Raw genomic sequence first — 23451 nt, forward strand, 5'->3', positions numbered from 1 at the left:
CTGTAAGGAAAGGCTGACGGAACTGGGGCTGCTCAGCATGCAGCAGAGGGGACTTAGGGCTTCTCACCCACAGCCATAAATCGCTATGGAAAGGTGCAGAGGACGGGGTCAGGCTCAAAGGCTGGGGCACAACCTGGAGCCCAGGGGCTCCCCTCTGCACCTCTGTGCTGGCACAGGAGCCAGAGAGGCTGGATCGGGGGTGTTCTCCTCGGGGACGTCCGAAAGCCGCCCGGGCACCCCGCCCTGGCTGCCCCTCGCCGCCCTCGCACCGGGGCTCCCCGTCTCCGGCAGCGAGGCGGGGGCAGCCCGGCGGGACCAACGCGGCGGGGGCTCGGGCTCCTCCTTCCGCAGCCCCGAGTCCCGCGGGGGGCGGCGGCGGGGCCCCGGGCTCTGCCCAATCTCCGCGGCCGAGGCCGGCTGCGCGTTGGCTGCCGGCGGTGCCGCCAGTGAGGCTGCGCTGAGGCTGCGGGGCCGGATGGCCGAGCCGCCCGCCCCGCTCACTCGGGCGGCGGCCGGCGGCGGGCGAGGAGACGGGGGCGAGCCCTCCGTGCCGGCAGAGCCAGCGGAGCCATGGTGTCATGGATCATCTCCAGGCTAGTGGTGTGAGTAGCCGCCGGCGATTCGCAACGCGGGGATATTACGGGTGGGTTGCGGAACGCTGCGGAGCTGTCACGGCAAGGTGACGGGGTGAGCGGCTGCGGGAGAGCGCGGCCCCGCCGGTCGCTGCTTCACCGGGGGAACGGGGCTTTGTAAGCGAGATCGGGCGGCCCTGAGGACCCCCAGCCTGGGAGGGGAAGCGTGCGGCTCCGTGTCCCTGTCCTCCGGCTCGTCCGCGCCCTGGTGCGGGCACAAATTCCCTGCAAACGCTGTCGGGGCGACAGGGAGATGTCTTCCCCAACCTGCCGAGATATTTCGCCCCAGCTGCCCCTCCTGGAGAGAGATTCGGGAGGAAAAGACGTTTTGGATGACGCTCGGAAAATGCATGAGGAGGTGAGGTGATGCCGAAGGTGGGGCAGCGGGATGGCCGCTGTGGCACACGCTGCCATCTGAGCGGTGTGGCTGCTGGAGTCTGCGGTGCTGAACCACACAGATTGTTCGGGGTTTTCTCTGTACATAGAGCTTGGAGCTCAGGAGAACATCTCCCATGCTCTGAAGGTGTGGAGGAAGATCTGGAAAGGCCTGTCACTTTCTTTGTCTGTGAGAAACATGCCATGAGGTTGCACCATCAGCATGGTTCCATTAAGGCATTTTCATGATCTCATTTCTTGCATTTTGAGATGAGACATAAAAAGAAAAACTCGACTTGATCTTAGCTATCTCTATATATCATAAAGATGTTGGGGGGCTGTTGGGTATGAAGGATTTGGAGGGTTCTAGAGTTGAATGTAGCCCCCAGAGGTTTATGAGCTGGATTCAGCTGCAGTTGTTGCTAGCGTTGGTGGGTTTGCACTTCATTCGAAGAAAGCATGTTAGCATTGAAGAGATTTAATTTGAATGGTATAACTACAAGTATCTCTTAAAGCAGTGCAAGCTGTAGCCTGTATTGTCTGAGGCTGCTTTTCTTTCCTTTCTTCTGGACCGACTTTTGCTTTTAAAATAATCATTGTGTAATCCAAATAATCTTCAAGAACAAGGAATGTCAAATGAGAGATGGTAATTTTGCTTGCATTGGCATACACATATACAGGTGATTTCATCTTAGGCACGTGGACTGGGGTAGGATAGGGGCAGCACACAGAGCCCTTGGCATTGCATTCAGGTAATTAGCTGAGCATACAGACCTTCCCGTTCCCTTCGCTTTGTGTGAGCAGCGTGTCACAGAATGGAATCATGTGTAGTGGGTGGTACCAGTTATTCCTTATGCTAGAGTGTTAATGGCAAATGATAATTTGAACGTGCTATTTAAATATTAGTCATAGTAATAATTAAAAAACAGTAACATAAGGAAATCTTGTACAAGCTAGCCTTGGTCACCACTGTCTTTGCACCGCCACTTAACATATAATCCGTCCTTTAAGAATGCTCTGCACCAGAAAGGTGTGGGTTTGTTATGATCCCAGCAACATCATAATGCCATAGAATATTGCTTAAGATGCAGTTTACTGGGGCTAGCATTGTAAAGAAAGAGAGGAGAACATTGGTAATCTTATGTCCCTGCAGATGCTGGGCGATGTGTGATGTGGACCAGCCCTTCTGGCTGGGTGCAGAGCACCATGCAGATCTGCCTGGGGGAGGTGACCTGATGTTTTGGTCTTCAGAGCAGTTATAGAGATTGCTTAAAAAAATAAAAGGCAATTCTGTTTATCATTTCTACTGACAAATGACAGGGATATACACAGGAGAACTTGTTGCTGTATTTTGTATGACGACAAGGACAGGCAGGTGGTGTAACTGCTGCTGACTGCTGTGAGCTTCCTCCAGGCTGCTGTGTTACAGTTAGCCAGCAAAGTTTATCCTGCAGCCAAGGGATTAGTGCAGCACATCGTGGGCCAGAAGGCCAAACTGTACCTGTGGCATAGCACAGCACAACCTGAACCTGCTCAGGTTAACTGGTATGTGGCTGCTGACTCCTCAATATACAGATTAGGATCATTACAAAGATCTAAACTGTGTAATCTGATTTCCTCATCTGATTATGAATTGTCAACTCATCCATCAGTACAGATAGCTGTGCTCTAAGTAGAATGGCCACCTGGTTTAGGCTTTTTTCTTTTTTGTGCCTATTCAGCTTTCCTCCTTCCCCTCCCCCTCCCCTTTGAATCTTGTTAGCTGATAAGGATTATGAGGGAAAATGTCACAGTGTGATTTAATCATTTTGTGAATCTTGCTTTCTGCTTTTAGGTCTATGTGGGATTTACCAATATGACTCAGCTAATAGTAAGGGTTCTAAAACCAAGAGCAAACCCTTGCTTTGGCTCTTGAATGCTTTGTCACCTTTATTAGCCCCGTTGCTTATCTGTGCTCGGTCATCTTTAATTAGTGGGTATGCGATTCAGTGCATTTTTACATTTGGGGATGGGACATGCATTCCCTCAGCAGAGCACTGTGGCAGTTTCAAACAATCATGCCTGTGATTTGATCATTACTGCTTCTGTCCTGGCGACTTCTATTTCCAAAATGATGCTGAAGGAGGCCAGTGAGCAATCTGCCCCTTCCACATGCAGTCAGGCAGCTGACTTTTTCACCAAGGGATGTCTGGAATCACCGTAGTTGTGACTGTTGCATCTTGGAGTCTTTGTTGCTTTGTTTCTGACAGTAACTGGAATGGGACCTCATCATGAGTTAATTACCAGCCCTTATTTATTCATCATCTCTGAGTACATCTCAAAGGACATCCTGGCACGTCTGTATTTCAGTTTCCTCAGCTGTGAAGTGAAGTGAACTGTGCTGAATTTGTCTTCCTTGAGACTGACTAGAAGGGAGCAGCGGCATGTCCTCCCATCTCCAGCTTACTGCCGATAATTGCAAAGGAGGTTCTTTTCACTTCAGGTGGTAGGGAACACTCTAGCAGAAGGACTTGGGATCTGTTTTCATTATCAGAGTCCGATCTGGCTACAGCAATTGTAGGTGCTTAGAGACTTCCTAGATACGTTAGGCTGTTGTCTAAAAATATTTTAAAATTAAAAGTGAAATATATAAATTAAGCCCACTGTATTAACATGGAAATGCTTTTCCAATAAAGAAGGGGGATAATAAAGAACAAAAGGGCAAGTTTCTGGAAGCTTGGCATGTCCCATTGCCTCTTGAAAGCCTTTCTGTGTGGAACACATCGCCAAGGAAGGAGATGTCTGATCTAACCTCATTTCTACTGACAGGTCATCGATAGCAGAGATGACAGTGTGGCTCACGGATTTGAGTTCCTGCCATTGAAAGCTCATTGCAAATGTTTATGAAATTGTTTGTGGCAGCCTCAGATACGTTCCCTGGGAATTCCCAGCTCTATGGGGAAGTAACAGGGATTTGGGAATCTATGAGAAGCATCCTTTCATCTGGCTGCTGGCTGGAAGTAGGTAGGTCTGAACAAAACAATATCCAGCAGTAGGCCTAGCGTGCTCCTGGCATCCTCCTGAGGCTGTGGGATGAGCTTCTGTGGTCCTCTCTTTCATGTACTGGGAAGTGGGAAGGGTGAACCACCTGCAATGCAAGCGGAATTTACCAAGAATGATTACCTGTACCATAAGGTGGTGTAATCTCTTGGAAACACATCTTGCACTGCTGATCTCTCACACAAAGATTCCCTGGTCCTGGTGGCTTCCAGCCTGATGTGCCACTGTGGCTTTGCTGAGGAGACAGAACCTGTTGGTGACAGTAACTGACAGAGGAGCATCCAGCGCAGGTGCGACATTTGCTTTGCCCTTCATGTGAAATGTGAGCGTGAGGATCACACTGCAGGGGATAACGCTGCCTGCTGCTTTGTCAACTGTGACCCACATATTCCCTGCACGAGCACAGATGTGGTGGAAATGCTCTTAGCCCCAGTGGGGAAGGCTTTCCTGAATGTACAACCGTACAACGCAGATGTTACCAGTCCTGGTTTGGTAAGGGAGGGTGTTTACCAGACTAGAAGTTGTGGAAATAACTAAGGGGCTTGACCTTTGCAGCTGCCTTAATGCAGTACTTTCCTTTTAGGGGATCCACTCAATGTCACTCTATTAATGTACTTCCATACATGAATTTAATCTTGTGTCATCAGATTGGTTTTTGAGCAGTGTATTAGTGAGAGTTGGCCGTTGGGTTTGGGCTTTGTTTTAAGAATTTGGGATGGATGTAGGAGGATGGAACAAAAGTACAGACTTAGGTGCTATCCAAAACAGTTAAACAGCCAAGAGCTTAAATGTTCTGAATAATGGTGCATTGCCTTCCAGATCCTCGATGCTGCTATCAGTGTTACAGACAGCCAAACTGCCTGTAAGGTTGGGCATTGCAGTACTTACAAGATGTTGCTTAGTCTTAGAAAGGAGATTCAGATCCCAGTTACTCAGCCTGTGGTCTACATGTGGCTGTCAGTCCATGAAAAGACAGCAACTCTACCACAGAAACCCACCTGCAGACAATTATCAGTTATGCTGGTTTAATTAAATTTTAAATTGATTAAATTGTTATTTTTTTACTGTATTCCTTAATTATAAGTTTTGCAATCATAAGCACTGACTTACAGTTTTGTAAAATATTCGTATTTGGACATTTTACCAATCCATGCTACTCATGCATCATCTATCCTTAAGCAATAGTGGGGTATAAAATGAGCTGTATGTTTCTTGCAAAGGGTCAGCTGGTCCAGTGATTAGATAAGGTTGAAGAAAAGCTCCTCCATGCTGTTACTGCAGTTAATGGAGGGAGACAGCCATCTCACAGAAGCTTCCATTAAAGATAATGCATCGAATAAAGAGCTGTTAGGTCAAGAGGAAACACTCAGTACAGAGAAGACAAAGAAGTGTGTGGGATCACACCTCCTACTTCTGAGTAGTAAGAGTGCATTTGCCTTTCTGCTTCCATGCTTTCAGCAGGCAGAGGCAGTATGTTGGGAACTTTCAGGCTGATCATAAAGGTAGGTGAAGAATCGAGAGCAATGCAGAAGAATTGGTCAGTTTGGGTTGCTGTCGACCCATTATATGTCACAAGTTCTTCCATGTCCTCACTGGATAACGGGTCCAAGTCTAGGCTTCTTTTTGCTTGGCTGCACTTGATTGTAACAAAAAGCGAGGGCTACTCAGCAGGTTTCAGATGGTTCTTGTTGAGATGGAATGGCTCAGTGGAGGGAAGGGTCTGAGTGAACAAAGCCTTCACAAGCAAAATACCTGGCAAAATGTTACTTAATTTGCATCCTTTTCTTGTCACTCATGTGCTATTTAGATTGTAAACTCTTTGGGATGAGAACTTTAATTTAGTGTTTTTCATTGTACAGCACCCTATGCGATGAGATTTTGTCCCTACCTGGTTCTCCTGAGTTCTGTAGCATTATGAAGATAAATAACTTAAAGATAAATATGAATAAATGCGACTCTGCCATCCTGATGAGTCATTTAAGGTCCTGTGTACCTCTTTCTGACACTGTTACTGGTATAGTGTTCATGGTCTATGTTTGCATTTCACATACATAGAATAAGAGTAGATTTTTGTTCTAAGGAGCTCTTAATTTAAATCGGTGAAATACAGGCAAAACGGATGGTGAAAGAAAGTGAATTAGAAGAAACAACAAAACAAAAGGTGTGTCTTTTCTGTCTGTGGTTTGTGTGCCACCTAAGAAAAGGACTGAGAGAACAGGGTGCTCTGCTTATTCTGCAGAAAGGACCCAGGGAGGCACTCTGGACCTGGAGCAGCATGCCAGAACCAGAGAAATTAGTGGTGCTTTCTCAAGCTTTGCACACAAAGCGACTCTCTCATACTGACAGGCATCACAGAGCAGGCATTTCTCCTTAGCTGCTTGTTTCTTGTAAACACATTCGGTGGAATTTATCAAGGGGAGACAAGGATTCAAATTTTATATAGGTGATAAAGGTGATAGACTGGCAAAAGCTGATATATAGTCAGAGAGAGGCAGTGATGGTACTGAAGGGAAGATGGTACAGTAAAAAGAAAAGAAGAGTAAGCATTACTTTTCAGAAGAGACACATTTATATGGAGGCAGAGGGTTTGATGTCAAGTTAAAGACTAAGAGTGACAGAAGGACAGCTTGACAGCACTGGCCTCATGTCATGCTTCTCCAATGTTTCTCCAAACGCTGCCTACTTACTTGCTGCAGCCCTTCCTGTTAATGTGCTTATTACTGCTAAACAGCCAATTCCAAAGAAGGAATGAATCAACCAATGAATCAGGCTGCATTTGGGCTTTCCTCCTTCTCTCCAATGGTAATTTTTCACTCTGTGAAGCAGCGGATTTTGTGGGACAACAAAACCAGCACTGAGAAACCTATTTGTGAAGAGCTAGGAAGAATGCTCCTCATGTCTGGAGTTTTGTGCTTTTTGGACTGGTCCCAGGGATGCCAAGGCAACATGTGTAGCCTGCCTTCAGATCTACCGAGCAATTCAGTGCTATCAGCATCAATGAACAGTTGCAGCTCCTGCCCCAGAAATGCTTCTGTTCTGTTGAGTTCATACTGTTGCTTCCTTTCACTGAGCTCAGTTGAGCTCATTAACTGTATTCCTTGCTTCCAGGCTCTAAATAAGTATCTTTAGAGACAGCCAAAAACTTCTTGCCTCATGTTCTGAAGGGAGAATTTGTGAGCGATGTAAATATGGATTTTGAGCGGAACTTTTCCAAGTCAAATAATCAAGAGTTCAGAGGTGCTCTGGGATGTTTTGTGTAGTCTGGCCCATCATATAGCAGAGCTCAAGCAATGACAGAGGAGAGAAACCAGGAGGGCAGTGTGGGAAACTCAAGAGCTGGATTGTGTCTGTGCATATCTAAACTTAGACTTGTGAGCCATCCCCTATTATGTGACCCACAAGAATTGGCTTGTCTGATCCTCAGTGTTAAGTCATCATGAATAACACCATCTGGCTCCTCAAATCTATCTGCAGAATTCACGGTGACCCTTGCAGGAGGAAGATGGATGCTGGAGCTGCGCTGAGGCTGAAAGGCGTTGAGTTGGTGATACACTCTGTGGGAAGAGATTGAATGGGTCTGCAGGGCATGCGTGGCTAGGGAACAAGCACAGGAGGTGGCTGTGTGGAAATGAATTGATGGTCAGTGGTTAGGTACTGCTGAACACACGCTTTTGCAAAAAGCACACACCAACAAACAGAACCCACTATTTTAATTGTATTTTTGCTGCAAAAAGAAAAAAAAATAAGAGGGGCCAGGGGCATAGCAGATACAGACACTGAAATGTGTCACTTCAAGTGATCCATTTAGGTCTGAGCTGAAGCACTTTGGCAGGGCAGGCTGGGGGCAGTTTGCATCTTCCCTGGCGTAATTGCATCTGTTTTGCAGCTGGACAGAGGATTCTACCTTCCAGGTTTATTGTTTTCATTCTGCTTATAAAGATTTCAGTCAAAACAGAAAGATGTTGCTATTTAAAAAGAACATTAATAATTAAAGTGAGGTACTCAGGAGAATATATTCCACAAGGCTGGATTTGTTGAATTTAAGTAGATCATAATAATTTCCATGGTAACACGCTCTACTGTCCTATATACGGAAACAGTCTTTCTTGTAGGATCAAACACAGAGGAAGCTGTTATTTAAACCAGATACCTTAAAAACACAGACAATGAAAGAAGAGTAAATAATTTCCTGCATAAATGTTGTTGATGTTTTCTCACTTTTGTAATATTATGCTAACCTCTTTTTGCAGCCGTCATACTGCAATCCCCTGCTGACTCTGACTTAGGGAGAAACCATAATCTAATGATCCTCTCCTAGTATGTCATCACTCTCCCTCTCCATACCTGTAGATGTATACAGCTGTAACTGTTCTGTATCTGCAACAGTGACTATCATGGTGTAATCTTGAACAGGTCTACTAGAATTCCTCACTGGCTAAAACTGTGTCTATGCTAGCATTCTCCCATCTCACAGCATTAAGTAAGGCTTCTTGCATCAGTATTTGGGTAGCATTTTATATGACATATTGTCTTATGGCTGACTATTAGATGGTAATTTGTAATAAGTTTAGTACTGGAAAACCTAAAAGTTGCAGATTCATGTGGGAGATTTGGATAGAATTTAATAGAAAAGTTATTGATGTAATCTTCTAATAAAAATAACATGGTAAATGAGGGGACAAAATGAGTTCATCTCTGAAATAATCGCATCTTGTCTGTTTTGTCGGTGGAATTAGACTATGGAATCATAGAATCACAAGGTTGGAAAGGACCTACAAGATCATCTAGCCTAACTGTCAATGCATAAGCGATTCATTGCCAAATTTTAACAAGAACTGCCACAAAAATTCCCAGTCTTTGCTTGTAAACCTGAAGGGTCAAGGGTGGATGTTCTGCAGACAGAGGGAATAAATAGCTGGAGAATGCTGATTCGATGCAAACCTCAATCACTTTCTTATTCCTAAGGCAACAGAAGGGCTTCAGCGTGCAAAAACAGGTGCAGCTCTGTTGAAGTCAGTGAGTGAAGTAAATCTACCCGATGCGAAGCCCAGGGTTGTGTCTGTAGCCTAGAATGGAGAGAGCCTTGGAGAGGGTGCCAGCTGGATCCTAAGAAGTTGCACTTTATGTGATGGAAATTGGCCAGTTCAAGACAGTAAGAGGCTTTTATTTCTCATGAGTCTCAAATTGAATTGATCCTGTCCTTTCTTTCATCTTAGTGTTGGCAATTTTATCATTAAATTGTCATATGGCTTTTCCTGTGCTTCAGCAACTGAAGACCAACAGATGGGCTGATGCAAAGCTGTCATCAGGGTATTTGTGACCTCAGTGCTCTGTGAAAGTTCACAACTGAGCTCTGTAATAAGCATTAGTACCCACAGAAAGCTGAGGATGAGGAGTGTGACCACCTTCTCTTCAAATTGCTTGGAGGAATCTTTGTAGAATCACAGAAAGGCCTGGGTTTGAAAGGAGTGCAATGATCATCTAGTTTCAACCCCCCTGCTATGTGCAGTGTCTCCAACCACCATTCCAGGCTGCCCAGAGCCACATCCAGCCTGGATGTCTCAATGCCTTGTTGCAGGCTGCCCAACATATACAAGCTAGTTTGTTCCTAACAGGGAGAAACTGTTCTCTCTCGTACTTCATACCTACATGTTACATGAAGACCTTCAGAGGCGTTTCCGAGGCTGCCTCACGTGGTTAGCGCTTTGCTTGTGTGATTTAAGATCCTGGCTGTCTTAAATCCATTTCAGTGCTGTTTTGCAGAACTGGGAATCACAAGAGTCTGCTGCCACTCCTTGCCAAGGGCCAAGAGGAGGTGCCATGTGACTGATGATACAGATCCCATGCATACTTGTGCAGATTATTGCTGGATCAGTTCAGAATGAACAGGGCTGGCTAAGAGACTCCATGCAGACAGACTGAAAGATCTCTGCTGCTGTCCATGAGGCAGGGTGTGCATTCTAAGTGTGTAAATACTATGCCAGATTTTGCATGGTACTGAAATCCAAACCACTTGTCTTTTTTCCTGTGGTTTGTAGCAATTCATGGTTAATCCCATGTAGATGTACTTCATACATCTCTTTTTTCCCCCCTCTCTAGTATTTACTTGTAGATTGGATATTTTCCCCTCTTTGCTATAGCATGCCCTGAGGTTTTTGCCCTCAGAGGTGCTCTACCGCCACAGGAATGGCTCTGTATTCTTCCTTAATTATTATTCTGCTGAGGTTTGCAGATACTTGGCTGTAACAAATCAGATCCCTATTCAAAAAGCTATTGTGCTTCAGATATGTTCTTGAAACCAGGAAACCTCGATCCGGGCAGTCAGTCCATAAATGGCTGCAGTCTGTAAAGAGGCAGTTCTCAGGGCACATTCAGCTACGTGGTGTGGCTGAAACAATTAACCACTGCACTTCAAACAGCAATGCTTTGTTTCTGGAGAGCTGCACTTGCAGTGCTGTCATCCTGTGTGAATCTTCTTGTCTGGGCAGGAGAACAAACACTGGACTGTGGCGTTTAAACCAGCATATGACAGTGAATAAGAAGTGGTGGAAAAACATACATAGGATAGCAGGCGGTGTGGGTGTTCCCACCAAAAGTACAGGCTGCCTTCTCACGTAGCTGCCTGCTTAGAAATCTCAGTAATGGACGTAGAGGCATTGGCTTCTTTTCCCCTTGCTTCCCTTTAAAGTTATTTCTGTGAAGTCTCCATCTGGTTCCTAAGCCTCAGTTTATATTTCATGTTATATTTTGAGTAGCTGCCAGCTGCAAGTTGTGTAAGAGAAGGTGAGAAGGGAAAGAAGGTGAAGTCACTGAGCCAAAAGAAAGAGAAAATTCAAAACCTTTACCACTCTGAGTTGTGCAATACGCTGTTTTTGTTTTTTGTTTTTATTCGAACTCTCAACTAAGAGGTTTTCCTCCCCATGTAAGGATATGTTTGTGTCACAGGCCCTCATCTGAGTGCATTTGCGTTTGGGAAATGCAGCACAGAACAGTGCCGTGGCTCATAGCTCTTATGTCTAGTGCTCTTAGCCAAAACCCAGAATTCAGAGAGATACGAGAAGTCTGGGAGAGATCAAAATTGAATGCAAATGGCAACGTGACATCTTCTGCCAGAACAAAGAGTGCATAGCTGGGCAGCAGTCCTGCTGTCTGCAGCGTTTAAAAAAGCTTTAGTCAAAACCCTTCACCAAATCATGAGATTGAGCTTGAAGTCATGACTTGTATAATATGTACATATATATATCTGTGCACTCTGATTTGTGCTCCAGTACTGCAAGACTGTTTGCCTGCTCTTTTCTGAGAAACCATTAAGTCTGAGAATTTATTTGGAACAGAGATGTTCCTGTAATCAATTCCAAGAATTCACCTGATGAGATTAAATGAACAAATGTTAAATATTGGCGGTTCTGAAGTACTGAGTGGTGCTCACAGAGTGAGGTCATCCAAGTATGATGATGGAGGTGATAAAAGCTAGCATAGAAACTTAGCCTGGAAACTGCAGCTTCTGTTTCCAGGTTTGACTCTACTTGGGCTGTTACCAAGCTGCTGATTTCCAGTGGAGAAAAGCATTTAATTTCCAGCAAGATCGATGGAACCTGTAGATATTCATCATCTCTGAAAGCTGCTTGTTGTCTCAGCTGCTCTAAAGGTTTTTTCTCTCTGTCCAAAATCTATGAATTCCCCTTGAAGATCTCTGTATGAAGTGCTGTACTGTGAGATGCTTCAGTAGATAATGGTCCTCGTTCTGAAGTCTTTCCTGAACTCTGTGTAATTAATTGTTGTTAAACTTATAAATCATAATGCAGTTAAATAGTCGTAGTGTCAGGGATATGGGTGGAAGCTGAAAGAGACTCCTTCCTCTGTCTTATTGTGAGACACCCAAAGCTGATTTATTGAACGCTACAGACACTGAAATCTGGAGTCCTTGTTGTAACAAAGTGTCTGAGCTGTTAAACGTTAGGGAGAAGTGTTGATAAGATAGGAAAATACCAGGAATTAAAGGAAGAAATCAGATGTTCACCAAGAAGTACCAAACCTGGAGATGTTCAGTGGAATAAAATGATCTGTGAGAAGCTGATGTCTTTCTTTTTATCAGAGGAATTAAGCAGTGGAATGAATGATGTAGGAAAATTAATGAGAAGTGATTAGAGATTCCAGAGTTCAGAAGAGAAGCCTTGCATCTTGTGAAACATCCCTGAGTGCTGAATCAGCACGTCTGAATTCTAGTATTTCTTATACTTTTGTTCTCTTTGTTGAGCAAAGAACAAAGATATTTTAGATTCCTGTGCAAACTGTGTGAGTTATATCTGTCGCATGCACCTGCAAAGGGAATTGTAAATCGGGAACTTTCAACCTTTGCTGTGATTCTGGGCAACGTGGAAGCGTTGCTGAGGGATCTACGTTTATTTTAAAGGCTATGCAGTAATATCTCTTCCTAAGAGATGTAATAAGGCAAGAGACATTCACCCATGCAGTATGCTGTATGTTCCGAGCTCAAATGAGTGACTGTATCCTGCTCAGTGACAGATGTAAGCTCTGCATGTCAGCAGTGCTTGATCAGTGTCCAACTGGGGGAATACTCAGCTGAACCTCTGGGAAACCAGTCTGGAAAATGAGCAATCAAGAACTTCCCAAGGCTTTCTGAGAACTACTTGAGGACAGGAAGACTTAAATACATTGATATTTCTGTGTGTAGCATCCTGCTATACACCCAGCTGTGGTGCTGTAAAGTTTCTTTTAATTAATAAGGCAGAGAAGTGAAAGCTTCTTGAATTGTATTTGTCCTCTTACAGACATAGGTGAGCCCTTTGAAAATGCTGAGTATGTCTTAGTCTTGGTTTCATTAAACTCTTCTACATTAGAATCATAGAATTGCTCAGGTTGGAAAAGACCTTAAAGATCATTGAGTCCAACCACAACCCAACCACACGACCCGAACAGCCCTCTGCTAAATCATGTCCCTGAGCACCACATCCAAACGGTTTTTATGCACATCCAGGGATGGTGACTCAGCCACCTCCCTGGGGAGCCTATTCCACTGCTTACCCTAGAAAATACAGCTCTCCAACTTTTAAAGGTAGAATTTAGACATTGTGTCAGAGATTGTAATTTACAGAAACCCATTAAATCGAGTTTCTACTCAAGCAAGGCTTTGTTGGACATTGCAGCCTCTGACCCTTTTAAAAATGAGCGTTGCATGGCTATTAGGTGTGTGCATGGATAATTTCCTTTCTTTTGCTGGAGCTGGGAACCACATGGAGAAAGTATGTATAATTTTATCTGCAAATACATGCGGTCAGCTATGGAGGTAGGCATAGAAGTAAATAAGCTGACCTCTGTGCTAGTGGCTTTATGCAAGAGTGGATCATGCAACAGCATTACCATAAAACCATTACCTTTTATTGTGATGCTGCACAGTAAATAACACAAGGGACTGTAGAGATAAGGGGACATCCAGCAGTTCTTCTGGCTCACAAAATGTGGCTAAGCAAGGGGAAGGAAGAAGTGTTCATGAATATTCACTGTAACTCCCTCACAGCCTTTTTAATTGTCTTTGGCTATTGGTGACAGGTCCGTGTTAAATCCCAAATTGAGACAAGGTGGTGCTATTCTTTACATACTTCCAATGGGAGTCAAATTTTGTTTTACAGGTAGCTAAGAAAGGAGCATTTTGAGAGTCCTGCTGTGGTGACACATCTGGTAATGGCACAGCAGGGCTCCTGGCTAGCTCCTTGGGGGGAGCGCTGCTTGCCAAGTGAAGGACGTGGTGTAGCTGAGCAAGGCAGTTCTCCAAACAGCAAGGGCAAATCTCTTTGTCATTGAGTGAGAGAGCTGTTCTGCACCTCTGATGAAGGGAAGGGTATTGCGTGGTTCTGATCTGGATATGTGGTTGGTTTAGTGAGACAGTTAGCCTGCAGATTCAGTGATCTTTCCCCTCTGTTTGGCAGCTGAGAGGCCGTGTCTGGCTTGAATACGTGTCCAGTTAGGGTCTCCCTAATATAAGGACACAAATAACACACTAAGTGGCATCTACTTAAGGGTTTTGCTCTTCTCAGATGGGAAAGTGTGGGGAAGACAAGCGTTTACAATGATTTGGTGTTGATGTCTTTACTATCTAAGCTGCTGTTTGTTGATACTAAGGAAAACAGACTGAATACATACACCTGCAGGAAATCTCTGCTGCTTCTAAGGTGCTGGGGGAGCCTGGTTCCTCTGGAGTCGGCCCTGGAGGACATTCTTCCACTCTCCTGTGAGTGCTAATGATGAAGGTCCTTGGTGGCAAGTGTTGGCTGCTCCCTATATTCAGGAGGAATTCAGTAGGTATTTTACATCTTGACCATTGTGAACGGATATGTGAAGAAGAAAGATGTGAAACAAGGCTGAACAAAGTGCCAGAGCAGCTTCATGTTGGCATGCCTTCCTATCAGATGTGAACTTTAGTCTGCTGTCTGCCCATGCATCCCATAATAAGTATCATACCCCTATAGCAGAAAATGTTTTGGTCTGTAGGATGCTCAGGAGAACCTCTCCTATTGACTTTGTGGATGGGTGTCAGTCCTGGGGCTGGGTTGGAGTGCCTCTGTGCTCCTTTGTGTGTGCAGAGCCCAGCTTTTTATCATCTATCCTAATGCTGTGATTTAGGATTATCCACCATAAGGTCATTTTTCTTCCAATTTATTTTAATTAGAGGCAGATAATTTTGCTGGTAGTTGAAGCTGAATTCAGAGTTGTAGTCAGCAGCTCTGCCTGTTTGTTAGTGACCCATGGCTTCAGTACAGAGGCTCGTTTGCTTCAGATTTCCTTCGCTTTGTGCCTGGGCTAGACTGGAGGCTGCTCTGTATCAGTGTAGCTGCAGCTGGGGAGCCCTCCCTCCTTGTTTATCTCAGTGCACCATGCATTTCATTAAGATACTGTTATTATCCATATAAAATGGGAAGATTAAAAAGGATGAATGAAATGAGAAATGACCCTAGAGGAAGGAAGTCTATTAAATCCACGCTAGAAATTCTTGCAGAATGCATATGAGTAAAGACTAGGAGTCTGCCTTTTTAAAGCTGTGTGACAGCATCTCATTTTCTTGTGTTTTAAATTATGCTGGTAAAAGGGCAGGTGCCCAGCCTTTCCTTGAAATGTTGCTCTAGTGGCCAGTAGAAATAGCAGTCTGTGTCTGTGGGCCATGAAGAGAAGTGTGTTTTGCACGGCCCGTGAACTCCCTGCAATGTTGCAGCTGTTAAATATAGCATGTGACATTCTGATGCCTCTGCTAACCAAGGGATCGAGGTGGTCTGAAGATTGTGATGTTACCTGTAGAATCATCTTGCCTTCTTTTCCTACTCTGCTGCTTTACAACTAGAGTTTAAAATTGGGCATTGTCCATATCCTGTATATTTTCAAGTGAGTGTCACTGTCCCTACCATTTAAAATAGAGATAAAACATCAATAATCAATGAAATAATCAATGAAAGTGCAACCTGCTTTACTTCTCAAGTCACTGATAAAGCCATTTGAAATCCTTGTTTGAAATGTGTTATTGAAATAAGATGTTTTATTTTATTTTTTAAACTTAACTAGAGGTTGGATACCCAGGTCTGGAATATTGTGGGTAGGTCCAGTGTGGGTCCACATGTTTTCAGTATGGCTGGTCCCTCTAAATGTTTGGTGGTCTAGTTTTTTGGGTTAATGTTGTAGAATCATGAGAGAGATAAAAATTAAGGTTGTGCTGATGGAAGGAGTTTGTTGTTCATTTTCTATCATGTTTATAGAAATGTGCAGACAGCAGAATGATTTTCTCTTCAGGCTGTTTTACACCAAGCTTACCGTGACCATACCTGATACATGTTCCATGCTGAACTGCTCTTCTGGGCTACTGTAGGGATCCAACCAAGGTTTTCCGTGCTCTTTCCAGAACTTGTGGAGGTCTGTTAGTCCTGGCACTCTAAGCATTGATTGTATTGGCACGGGCTGCTCATGGAGGTGGCCACCATTCCTGGAGGTGTTCCAGAACTGTGGAGATGTGGCACTGAGGGATGTGGTAGTGAGCATAGTGGAGGTGGATCAGTGGTTGGACTAGTGGGCTTTTCTAATCTTAATGATTCTGTGATTCACTGAGGATTTGTATCAGTGGATTGAACCATTGGTATCCCAGAATTGATTGTTTCCAAGTGAAATCAGTATTTTTTCAGAGTTTTAGCTGAGTATTTGGGCCAAAGAGGCCTTTTCCTCTGATTTTTTGTTTTCTTTTTTAACTATGTTGGTCAGCTAAAATATTCCTTTCACTTGATCATGTACTTCTGTCTATGGAATTCTAAGCAACATTACTCTAAGTAAATAGTGTTGCAGCTGATTTGATGAACTATAGTTGGATGTAATTTGTCATTCCTTTTTTCTGTCCCATGAGTCCAAGATTAGGAGTCCAAAGTTGCCTTTCAGGGAGGAACAGACAAACAGGAGCTTTTGCATTTCTCTCCATGGCAGCACTTAAGGTTGGGTGGTGAAAACCTTCCATGGCCTGAACAGAGTTTTAGGATACAGTGTACAGTTATGTTCTAAATTGGGATTCCTGCATGTAACTGAGTTTGCTAAAAGTTGATTCACATAGCATCAGTTAAAATAACTCCAAAGTAATACTTGCAGCACAGTTGTGGTTTTAAACGAAAATAATGCAGAGATTCTTTGTTGCTGTGTGTCCATATTATATAGTCCTTTCAGCCTAAAAATGAGTTTGCTTAAGTTCTTGTTCTTGTTCTTTTCCTTTCTGTCCAATGAGCCTACCATAAATCTGTAAGTGAATTCACAATACAGATTTTAAACCATCTGTCATCTCTGGAATATAATGTCAGTGCTTCTAAAAAAGCTTTTTTCCACATAAACATCCCCCTCTACAGAGTCAGAAAAAACAGCCCTTCCCATTTAGGTTTCAAATTGCCATTTGTTTGGCTTGGAAAAAGGCAGGGGTCTCAGAGCAGGAAACACAGGGGCAGTACTGGGTAGGGAAAACATCAGCAGCGCACAGATGCTGAGCACTGCCTTGGTGGAGCTGTGAAGACCAGACCTGGTCACATAGCAGAGAATGTTTCCTTCTCTAAAAGGTGCAGATTTTACTTCCCTCAGTATTGCATTCTAATGAATTATTTCATTTGTGGGCTGTGCAAGGGCTGGGACAGAGCTTAGTGCTTTCTCCTCTGGTCCTACTGAGCTGCAGCACTGGAAAAGGAGAAGCAGTGATGAGGTGAATGCCGTCGAGGCCCACAGAACACTATCTCTTGCAGGCAGCTGCTCACAGACTGATGCATTACGCCAGGCACAATGTTCTTACAAACTCACAGCTTCCCACCCGTGGGTCAGGGCCCCGTACAACCCTGGCATGCTCTCTGGACAGATCCTTCCTTCCAGCATTGCTTTGGTGGCCCATCTGCACTGGGCCCAGGCAGCTGCACTGAAGGAGGCACAAAGTAGAACAGAGCAGCTTGGTTACACACTTACCTGCAATAAATTTTGCTTCCTAAAATAGCTGCGGAGCCATGAGATATTTTTATGGCAGTCCTGCGGACCTTCTCTATCCTGAAGGACTGTAAAGAAAGCCTGGAAGTGTCAATGTGTATGTAAATGAATGCAGTTCCACCTGAGTTTGGAGGCAGCCTGGAACAACAACTGGGAAGAGGAAAGCACCTTCTTAATTTTGGTTGGGTTTTAAATATGACATCTGAGGTTGTAGATATATCCGTATCAGCACTGTGAGACACTTCACTGCTTGTGGTTTTAGGAAGAGCAGATGTTAAGTGCATTATCTTAATGATCCTAGCGTTTTACAAGGTCTGTCCATCTGCAGTGTTGTTATTTGGTTTGGTTACATGGTTTAGTAGGAGCTATTGGGAATAGGTGAACGGTTGGACTGGGTGATCTTTTAGGTCTTTTCCAACCTTGGTGATTCTATGATTCTATGATTCTATGATTTTTGCATTTCTGTCTTCTGCATGTAACAGGAAGTAGAGGAGCAGGGAAAAGGGAACCACATTTGCCTTCTTTTGACACGTCTTGATGTGGGGTCTCACAGGGAGCAAGTATAATGCCAAGGCTTCTTCCTCTGCTTGCCACTCACTCCCAGTTCATAGCCTATGTGTGCCTGGCCCTCTCCCAGCTCCCATCTGAGGAGTGCCCTGGCTGAGGGGGTAAAAATATGGAGAGGAGTATGCTCTGTCTGGGAAGGATCATGGCTGCTTAATTTAGAAGCACTGAGGACAGCCCTTGCTCCTACTATTTCTGCTGTAAGGACAATTGGCATCCCTTTACCCTGCAGTTTCACCAAACGGAGTGATTATGTTTCACCAGCCATGCTGGAGAGAGTGGATGGCTTCTGTAGTAGCCTGGCAGAGATGTCAGCCATGGATCTGGATGGGAAGCTGAGTATTGCAGGCTGGGACACTTAATTCTCCTGCTTTCTGTTCCCTTGGTGCCTCGGGACACCTGGGACAGGGAGGAGGACCATTTGTGGCACTCCTGGAGTCTCTGAAGGACAGCTGCAAAATGTCTGCAATGAGCTTGCTGGTGCCATCTCTCAGGGAATACCAGCCTGGAACCTTCCATGTGCAGCTGGTGCTTCCTCTGCCCATGTCCCATTTTGGAGTCAGAGTTGGCCTGGCAAGTCACCCACATTAACCTCATCCCTGCCCTTGTGCATAGCTTATTTTCACATTCACAACTGTTGGATTTGTACTGAGCACCTTTGGTACAAAGACAGTGCTGTTTATTTTTGATCTGTGTCACTGTGTGAACATTAATTAGGACTGATAATAAAGGACCCTAACCTACTGGCACTCTTCTCAACAGTTTCAGCAAGGAACATTGATGTGGCAACAGTGTGTAAGAAACATACACTAGCCACAGAATCACAGAATGGCCAGGGTTGGAAGGGACCTCAAGGATCATGAATCTCCAACCCCCTGCCACATGCAGGGCCACCAACCTCCACATTTAATGCTAAACCAGGCTGCCCAGGGCCTCATCCAACCTGGCCTTGAACACCTCCAAGGATGGGGCATCCACAACCTCTCTGGGCAGCTGTTCCAGCACCTCACAACTCTCCGGGTAAAGAATTTCCCCCTGATGTCTAAATCTCCCCTCCCTCAACTGAAACCATTTCCCCTCGTCCTACACATATCAACCTTTTCAAAGAGTTGATTCCCAGCCAGCAAACATGTTGAGGAAATAGGAGATATTTCAGCAGTTCCTACATGTGTCCATCCCTGTGTTTGAACAGAAATTTGTTGTCTTGGCTGCTGTGTGCTGATGATGTGGAAATGTTAGTTATTTTGGGGAAAAGAAGGGCTGTTCTATTTGTGTGGCAGTGCTCCGATGTTCTAAATGTTTGGGCAGCCCGACCACGGATGGCATGGTAACAGGATGAACACAACTTGGATGGCTTGGGATATGGATGGTGTATTGCTGGTGCACTTGTAAGAGCAGGTTGCCATTCAGAAAATATGAATTTGCAGGCATTTCTGGAGGTTACCTCTGAGTCCTGGTCAGTTCTCATGGAATTCTCTGAATGTTTCCATTTATTTCATGAGAGCTGCTGTGATGTGTAACTGAATGTGACAGTTAACGTTACATGCAGATGGCCATAGGATCAGGTCCCTCATGAGGAAAACAGCATCTTCAGAGCTCGAGATGTAGAATTAAGCAATCCAAGGTCTTCATCCCAGCTATGATCCCTGAGCAGTGAGGGATAAGATTTAAGATAATTGTCCTATGCTGGTTAACCTGTGCTCTGTGAAGGCCAGGCCACAATACTAGCAGATCCAGAGAAGGAATACAAAGAACATAACAGCAAGGGCTGACTGTGGCTCTGCTGGTAAGGGGAGACAAAAGCAGGTTTGGAGATGGTGCAGCTGCTTCCCTGCTATATGACAGAGGTTGCTAAAGAGGAACCAACAGGAAACCCTACAGCATGGGAAACTTCATCCCTTCCTGTGTCATTTAGTGGTGAACTTAAATAATGAAAACAAAATCCAAACCCCCATCCTAAGTACTGTAATTAATTGAATAAATAAATACAAATAGTCAGTTCCACAGATTAACTCATGGTAATTGAGTTTCTCCCCCCTTCTTTTTTGACTTAGTTCTCTTGATTTAGTTGAGCGTCCACTTAAGCTGCATCAGGAGCAGGAGGGCACTTGCTTTGTCTTTTCTATGCTCTTCGGCTGTTTTGGTGCTTCATTATTTTGACCACTGTCTTTGCTGTCAGAGAAACAATGGTGGCACAATTGCTCTTATGGATCTTCCTCAGTGTACTTCCATACGTATTCTTTGCCCTTTTCCTTTCTCCTTCATCTGCTGTATCTCTTTTGATAAAGAATGGCCAGAAGTGCATGTAGCAGTCCAGACTGGGACTGCTGCTGATGTGCCTAATAGGATTATAAGACTTTCAGCATTAATCTTTATCTTGCTCCTCAGGCAGACTAACCTTTTACTTAGATTTTTGCCTTCTGTTGCACAATTAGCTGACTCTTCAGTGATTTCTTTACAGCTCCTGCTTTGTCCTTTTTCAAGGCCACTGTAATCGATGGAGACTTCCAGCATGGAGCACTGCAAGTTGTTAGGCTGTTGTGGTTATTTGTTTAGTGTAGCAAGGGAACTTTTCCTTTTTCACTGATGAATATCACAATTTCCTTGACTTTTCTTATACCCTGAAGATTTGCATCTGTTTTATCCCAGACTTCAGAGACAGATCTCTGTACCTTCTATGTAACAACTGCTACGTGAAGTTGAAGGATGTCTGCTTCTGTTTGTTGCATAGAAGATAAAGAGCTAAGGCTTCCTAGGGTACACAGCTCATTCAAAAGAGGCATGAAAGATGGAAATGGGTGGAGAAGAGAGGCTGACTCTGTATTTGTAGCCTGGTTTCCTAAGGAAATGAGGCTTAAGCAGTCTATTTTTCATCTGCTTCTAACTTGGATCCGTAAAGCAATTTCAGCCAAACTAGAGGTCAGAGAGGTCTCACATACCAAGTTTTTTTACATTATTTATCAAAATCACCTCACAGAATCATAATACTTCCCAACTTGGAAGGGTCCCACAAAGATCACGGAGTCCAACTGCTGGCTCCACACAAGGCTACCCAAAATCCAAACCCTGTGGCTGAGAGTGTTGTCCAAATGCTTCTTAAACTCTGGCAATTTGGGGCCAGGCCCACTGCCCTGGCAGCCCGTTCCATGCTCACCACCCTTGGTGCAGACCCTTTCCATAACCCCCAGCTGCTCCTCCCCTGACAGCTCCATGCTGTTGCAGAGCTCCCTGTGAGGAGCTGTAGCTGCCAAGAGGCCTCCCTTCAGCCTCCTCTTCTTTAGGCCAAACACACCAATTGCTGGACAAGGGAGCAGCTCACAGCACTGTCTGCCAGGAGGTAAAAGCTGCTGTGCTAACTCTGCAGGTAGGCCACAGATTTTGCCTTGCCACCTGGCGTGCGGCAGCAGGCACTGGGTCTGTGCCAGAGAGGCACTGGTACAGGCTGCCCAGTGATGTGGTGGACGCCCCATCCCTGGAGACTTTCAAGACCAGGCTGGATCAGGCTCTGAGCACCCTCATCTAGCTGTGGATGTCCCTGTTCATTGCAGGGACGTTGGACTAGATGGCCTTTAAAGGATCCTTCCAACTCTAAGGATTCTATGATTCTATGCAGTGGAGAAGGAAGGAGCACAAGAGTATGCACAAGAGTATCTGGGGTGTGGGAGAAGACATTGAAAGAAGAGCAGAGTAAGAAGCTGTTTGCTCTGCATTCATCTCCAGTCACTACAGGAGAGGAAGGACTGAGGTGGGATATGTTAAAAAACCATCAGTGGGTAGGAGCAACATTTTTCAGGCACTGGAAGGAGAAGGTAAGAATATTACTTCAGTTTGGTCAGCAAGGGTGACCTGTGTGCATGAGGTGAGGAAGAGTTTTTAGCACTGGTTCATTTGGGTGAGGTGTGAAGATCAGCAAAGCACACAAGGAAGACTTGGACAAGGAATGACTTGGTGGTTTGGGCAGAGTGACCGAGAATCAAACTTGTCTTTGTGGTTACTGTAGAGAAGGAACAATTTGGCAGTGGTTTGAGTATGAGGATGGCAGAAAATAACTACGTTGCATGGGAAACTTGGATGATGGGGAAGAGAGAAGTATTGTCTTCAGCAGGGAGAGGAGCTGTGGAATTGACCTGTGTTAGATCAGTTGTACTCCAGCCTGATCCAAAGCCCAGTGAAGCCAGTAACCTCAAGAGATGCTGGAAGAAGCCCGGGGCAGGTGTTTGTCTCCATAACTCCGAGTGCAGTTTACAGAAATACCCAAATGCCTTTTATCTTCAGTTTGTATGGTGTACACAGAGAGCCTCCAAGCCACACAGTAAGCTACAGCAATGGCAGGCTGGGATCCAACATTCCTTAAAATAGCTTTCAGTCTGGTAAACCACAACAGTTATAAATGTCCATATATGCACACAGCATGCTACAAAGCAAATCAGTAAAACTCTCAATCTCCAATTTAGGCAGAGCGCATCATCTCATTAACAGTCCTTTGCATATGCAAAAGCATTGCACAGTTTCCTTCCCTTGCAGGAACTGTTTCCAGTGCTTATTGTCTGCAACTGGTCCGAGTGGTCATGTAAACTATTTGCATCTTCACCATCCAGTCACTGTCTGCTACCAGCACAAACTGAGGAAATGAATATCAATCATTCAGTGATTATTTGCAGGAAATAAAAGCATGAGAGAGCAGCCTGCCTGAGCTGAGAAGGAAGGATAGAAATGTGGTACTCTTTATAACTGGAACCGAAAATATGATTCATGTGTTTTTATGAAATATTGTGAAGCTCTTTTGTGAGCACTAATTCTTTGGCTTAGCTGCTGCTGCCATTGAACTCAAAGGGAATATTTCTTACTAGCTTCAGTGAGAACAGGATCAAGCCATTGTCTGTGTGTTTTTCCTTGCCTTAACTGGTGTTGCTGTTTGTTAAGATATTTCAAGGGTGAACAATGCATTTGATTTCCCAGAATCTTTCTAAGCACTCCTAGCTAATCCTGCATCCAGCACAGCCCCTGTGGGTGTGAAATAGGCTCTGAGCTGGCTGTTTCCAGCCGAGCCTTTTGAAGCCTCTGTAAAATACTGACTCTTCTCATTTACTAGCTGCTTTTCTGAAGTCTGCTTTGTGCTTTGGGTTTTGCTAAGCTATGCTACAGTAAGCATGCTGAATAGTGGGCAGATTGTCTTCGGTCACTGCTCTGGAAATCAAGATGTGTGCTGGCTCACTTAATTTCTTCACAAATACCTTCTTGAGCTACGGGAAGTACAATGCTGCACCATATCCCAGAGTGTTAATTTTTAATGTCGTATGCATTTAATGGACTCGACTGTAATTATGAGTCCCACGGCACA

At 44.6% G+C, this 23451-nt stretch overlaps 1 protein-coding gene across 3 annotated transcripts in view; it reads left to right on the forward strand.

Annotated features, from left to right (window-relative positions):
* The first annotated feature begins 515 nt into the window (after positions 1-515).
* REEP1 (receptor accessory protein 1) overlaps positions 516-23451 on the forward strand; it is a 59872-nt gene continuing 36936 nt past the window's right edge. For 2 of the 3 annotated variants that reach the window (XR_006167803.1, XM_042812724.1), the window contains exon 1: positions 516-643. Coding sequence is in view for 1 of the 3 variants with exons in the window: in XM_042812724.1 (XP_042668658.1) it covers positions 579-643 (65 nt within the window). In the remaining 2 variants the exon portion in view is untranslated. The remainder of the gene's footprint in view (positions 644-23451) is intronic. The other variant, XR_006167804.1, reaches the window with a different exon arrangement.

The sequence above is a fragment of the Centrocercus urophasianus genome, unplaced genomic scaffold, assembly GCF_019232065.1.
Source record: "Centrocercus urophasianus isolate 14NV4802_14NV808 unplaced genomic scaffold, USGS_Curo_1.0 seq_13, whole genome shotgun sequence".
In the NCBI taxonomy this organism is placed as follows: Eukaryota; Metazoa; Chordata; class Aves; order Galliformes; family Phasianidae; genus Centrocercus; species Centrocercus urophasianus.